The sequence below is a fragment of the Carassius auratus genome, unplaced genomic scaffold (genome assembly GCF_003368295.1).
Source record: "Carassius auratus strain Wakin unplaced genomic scaffold, ASM336829v1 scaf_tig00012511, whole genome shotgun sequence".
Taxonomy (NCBI): Eukaryota; Metazoa; Chordata; class Actinopteri; order Cypriniformes; family Cyprinidae; genus Carassius; species Carassius auratus.
The window spans coordinates 2,679-7,500 of NW_020524297.1; the positions used below are offsets into that span (position 1 = coordinate 2,679).

The following is a 4,822-nucleotide window of genomic DNA, read 5'->3' on the forward strand; positions in this document are numbered from 1 at the left end:
AGGATGTTATTTGTCCTGTAGTAATGCAGCTATTTCTGTTAACATCATATATGTACTTAAACATTGTTCATTATAAAATATTGATATATTAATTTTTTTAGTACATACCTTGACCTATTTGAGGAAGAATACCTCTCTGATGACGCTGATCTCCAGGAAGCCATATCAAGGTCCTTAGAGTCCAGCACAAATGAGAGGTCAGTAGAAGATGTTATGTAGAAATGTTTAATTCTAATGTAACATAGCAATAGCTTAATTTTCTAGACTCGTAGCAATAAACAGGCTACCACCTAAATGGTTCAGAAATATATTTATGTGTGCACAATGTTGTTTTTTTCTTTATCTCATATCAAATCTTTTCTGTGGTTATTGTTTCAGCAATATTTATAATATTGTTTTCATTTAATTGTTGTTTAAATCATGGTGTAAAAGTGTATAAAATATATAAAATAAAAATATATAATTTTTGTATGTTTCATATAATGGGCGAGTTACCATTGTCATTTTTGTATTATTTTATTGTTTATTATTGTTTCAGTGATTCAAGGATGACTTTAGAGAGAATAATGGAGCAGATTGGTTCGAGAGTAAATAATGACAGCATTGTACGGTTCAATATCATAAGAAGAAATGTGTGGGATGGAACATCCAGAGCAATGGGCAGATCCAATTTTTCACCCGAGAAGAAGGTGGATGTTAAGTTTACTGATGACTATGGAACATCTGAGGGTGCTGTGGACAATGGAGGACCTACTCGGGAGTTTTTCCGACTCTGTCTACATGAAATCAAGGACAAAATTGCATCTTTGAAGGACCATCTAATGCTAAAGTCCTCACATGCAACTCCAAAGGTACACTACTTATAAATTCATATTGATGTCAAGTAAAGGATTTATTTTGGATTCCTAAATATGTTGTACCTGAAATGATTTAGTAGGAAATGTAAGAATCTTCAAATGTTGTACTTACAATGACAATGATGTTTTAATTTCATTTGATAATAGCGATGAAAGACAATGCATACTTCTATGCTGGCCAGATCATGGCAATGTCAATTGCCCATGGGGGGCAGAGTCCATGTTTCCTGTCTGAACTTATGTATGAGTGTCTTCAAAAGGGCCCTGACAATGTAAAGGTCAAAACTGAAGATATTACTGATGAAGAAACAAAGTCACAGTTGCAGTCGGTAGGCATATTTTACTTTAATTATATTGTATTTTGATAAATTATTATTTTTGCATGCACTCATTAACATTGACGTTACAGCTAATAGTTGTATATCTTCATTCAAACAATGTTTTTTTTTTGTATATATTTTTAGATCTTACAGGCCCAGACTGATTCACAACTACAAGATGCAGTTGAACAGGCTGCTAGCTTAATCAGTCTTGCTGGTCACAATGTACGCATAACACTGGAAAACAAACAGGAGACTGCTTTGGATCTGGCTCATTGGTATGTCCTTCAGCGGACCCGTGCACCATTTGAAAGGTATGTTTATATATGAACACATAATGTAATTGTACTTTGTCAGAAAAATTTAATATAGTTTAATGGCTGTAAAATAGCAGAAATACAAGAGATAGAAGAGGAAAGCATGTACAAAAAAAAGTTTTTGAGTTGCTAACAAAGTGTGCCTACAGTATAAGAAAATTTTATGATTGACCTCAACTTCCATTTTATAGTGCACCACAACAGGAGGACATAATAATTCAATGTGGAACCTCATCTAATTAAAAATGAAAAATACTAGTGCTACATGTTTCAAATCACATAAACTACACATTACAGCGTGTTTCCTTTTTAATAGGTTCAGAGATGGCTTAACGTCTCTGGGTGTCCTAGATGCTCTCCAAAACTATCCTGTTCAGTCAAAGTGCCTTTTTGTGAAGGCTGAAAAGGCCTTAACCGCAAATGATGTGGAGAATCTCTTCCAAATCATTCATTCTGAAAGAGGGAGTAATGCATTTCAAGCAGAGTGCCGGACCCTGGCTTTCTGGCAAGACTATCTTCAGGATGCTGAAAGTAAGTTTAGTATTTCATACAGGTTTCAACGCAATCCGTTATTTTCAAAATTGTTTTTGGCTCCATCATAGTGGTGCATGACAATGGTGGGAAAAATATATATTTATATTGCAATGTTTGAATTGGTGTTTATGTACTATAAATTCATTAATATAACATTTAAAGCTAATTTTGCCAAAAGTATTGGGTCATCCCCTTTCAATGAACAGGTATGACTTCTTTAGTAATATCCATGAGTGCAAATCTTAATATTAAAGTATAAAATGATATTGTAGGAAATTTTGTGCTTCTAATTTTATAGCAACAGTTTGGACAGGACCCTTTCTATTCTAACATGGCAATGCTTGTGTATAAGGCAAGGTTAAAAAAACACCACTGGTGTTTGGTGATGAGTTTTTGGCTCAAGGTCCACATTTAAAGTCACACCAGAGATGTTCAGCTGGGATTTGGAGTTAGCTTTATGCAGACCAGTCAAGTTCTTCCACACTGACTCAATCAATCATTTCTTTTTGAACCTTGCCTTATACACAGAGGCTTGGAGAAAGATTATTTGCTACAGTCTTCACCAACTCCTATCTTTTATTCTGCTAAATGGCTCTTTATACTCACCAGACTGTTGTTAGTGTTGCATGTGACATTATGAGCAACCCTTTCAAATATAACTACTCTTATAACAATTTTGCATTACTCCAGTGGTATCATTTAACATAGACATGTGGTACTTTTTTTGTTGTTTTACAGTTGAAAACAATGTCTCTCTGGAGGATGTTCTTGTTTTCTTCACTGGATGTGACAGCATTCCAGCACTGGGTTTCTCTCCAAAGCCAAGACTTGAGTTCATTACCTGTTCCCGATTTCCAGTGGCCAATACTTGTGAAAATATTCTACGCATACCAGTTCATGCAGTGTACACTGCTTTCAGATCTGACATGGATTTTGCAATACGCAATTCACCAGGATTTGGAAGAGCGTGAGAGGTAATATTTTCAAGGCATGTAGAGCTTGAGTTAAGTTAGATTGTTTATGCTATTGCTGTTATTTCACTATGTTATTCATTGATACCAACATTCTGTATTTACTGTAACAACAAATGAAAAAACAATAAAAGAAATTGAAGTTCTTCATTACATTTTAAGATGTATTTCAAGCTATATGTTCCAGTCTTCTAACCTGAACAGCCATGTTCCCCGGTTTCATTGTTATGACAGAATTGTTATTTCTTTATAGGCTGTGTATGGCTTTCTTTTAAATAAATGTTTTTCTGTTCTTACTTTTTGTGCACTGGCTTATATTTTTTTGTGTGTCTACAGTGGTGAGACTTGTGCATCCAAGACCTTTTAATGTAACATTTATTCTCATTTTATATAATATACTGTAGTTACAAAATTACACTACACAAAACTACATAAAATGAATGTATTTAATAACTTAAAATACAGGTTTCACTTTGAACAACAGGGTTATGTTACAACGTTTACAAGGATGCATCATATAATATACACTATTTATATGGTAATAATGTTCAATGGTTCATTGTGAAAGAAAAGTGTATTTTGTTTTTAAATCATAATTTTACATGCTAATGCCTTTTTCTGTCACCACAATAACTTCAATGTGATAAACATTACCAAAATTACTTCGCAGACTAAGTATTTATTTCAAGCAAGTTACATGCTGCGAAAAAAAGTTCTATTCCATGATTTCCATCGTCAGTCAAGGGATTTACTGTGATTAACTCAGGATGACACCGGCGATGATCATAAGGTCTTTGCACATGCGCAATATTGAGTGGTCCTTGATTTTCAGGAAGTTGGAGCATTCCAGCTGTCCAAAGTTGCAGTGGGGAGTGGCTTTCCATTGTCCTTAAACTATGGTGGTTCCACTGGCTTATAAACTCATCAACAGATCTGTTTATTCTTGGAAGGTAAACATGATGAAGGGCCGTAATGTGAAGTGGGTTGTTGCTATCTAAAATGCCAACATTTTCCATGAAAAGGAAAAGATCTTTAAAATAAGCTGACACCACCCTGTTAAGTTCTGCCCACAATCTTTCGATGCGTTGATTATGAACACTACAACCAACCATAAAGCTTCCTCTGTTTGCCCCTCGATTCTCAATCATAAACCTTGCAACATCAATATTCTCACTACCTGCATCACCCCTGACATGATGTGGGAGTCCAAACAGATCCACTGCATTTTGGAAAAGTTGCAAGGCAGTTGATGCTCTGTTGTCCGTGCAACATCTCAGGTAGGTAATACAGCGGCTATAGCCATCAACTCCACCGTGAAACACGAATCCCCATGGATTTAACTTGTGGTTTGTGTCAATATGCCTGAAATAAGGATTATTTATATTATTATAAACCACATTGGATCAAAGTGTAACTTTTTTGTCTTTTTCTTGCCAAAAAGCTTTTGTGAAAAATAAATAAATAACACATTCTCAATAATGTTTTTCCTCCTTCCTGTTTATACATTTACTTTTTTTTTATGTATCGGTATCTCACATTTTCTAAATTTTCTAAACTAAAATACTGTTTCTTACTGTATAACTATTAAGTAATTATTGAAGTAACAGCTGATCAGTAACTAATGTATTCTGTCATACCTCTTGCAGAACAGCAAATCAAGTTTCTACAATACATTTATATATGCAAATTATATAGGCAAATTTTGGTAATTCTGTATGTTTTCTGATGGTTTGCATCTTCTCTTCTCAGGTATTTGATTCTTCATTTAGGGTTGGATCCAGACTAAGGCTTCTGGAATTCCTAGTTATTATTATAGTTATTAT

At 34.3% G+C, this 4,822-nt stretch overlaps 2 protein-coding genes across 2 annotated transcripts in view; one reads left to right on the forward strand and one right to left on the reverse strand.

Moving 5' to 3' along the window:
- Positions 1-810: 810 nt before the first annotated feature.
- On the forward strand, positions 811-3,253 carry LOC113073614 (G2/M phase-specific E3 ubiquitin-protein ligase-like). Its single transcript, XM_026246434.1, has 5 exons — positions 811-851; positions 1,005-1,186; positions 1,322-1,491; positions 1,811-2,025; positions 2,767-3,253. Exons 2-5 carry the CDS (start codon positions 1,007-1,009, stop codon positions 2,997-2,999), a joined length of 798 nt encoding a protein of 265 aa, XP_026102219.1. The 5' UTR covers positions 811-851; positions 1,005-1,006; the 3' UTR covers positions 3,000-3,253.
- A 503-nt stretch (positions 3,254-3,756) lies between these two features.
- The window catches only part of LOC113073616 (uncharacterized), a 1,638-nt gene continuing 572 nt past the window's right edge, over positions 3,757-4,822 (reverse strand). The window contains exons 2-3 of the mRNA XM_026246435.1: positions 4,007-4,361; positions 3,757-3,849 (exon numbers count right to left, since the gene is read on the reverse strand). Coding sequence (XP_026102220.1) covers positions 3,757-3,849; positions 4,007-4,361 — 448 coding nt within the window. The remainder of the gene's footprint in view (positions 3,850-4,006; positions 4,362-4,822) is intronic.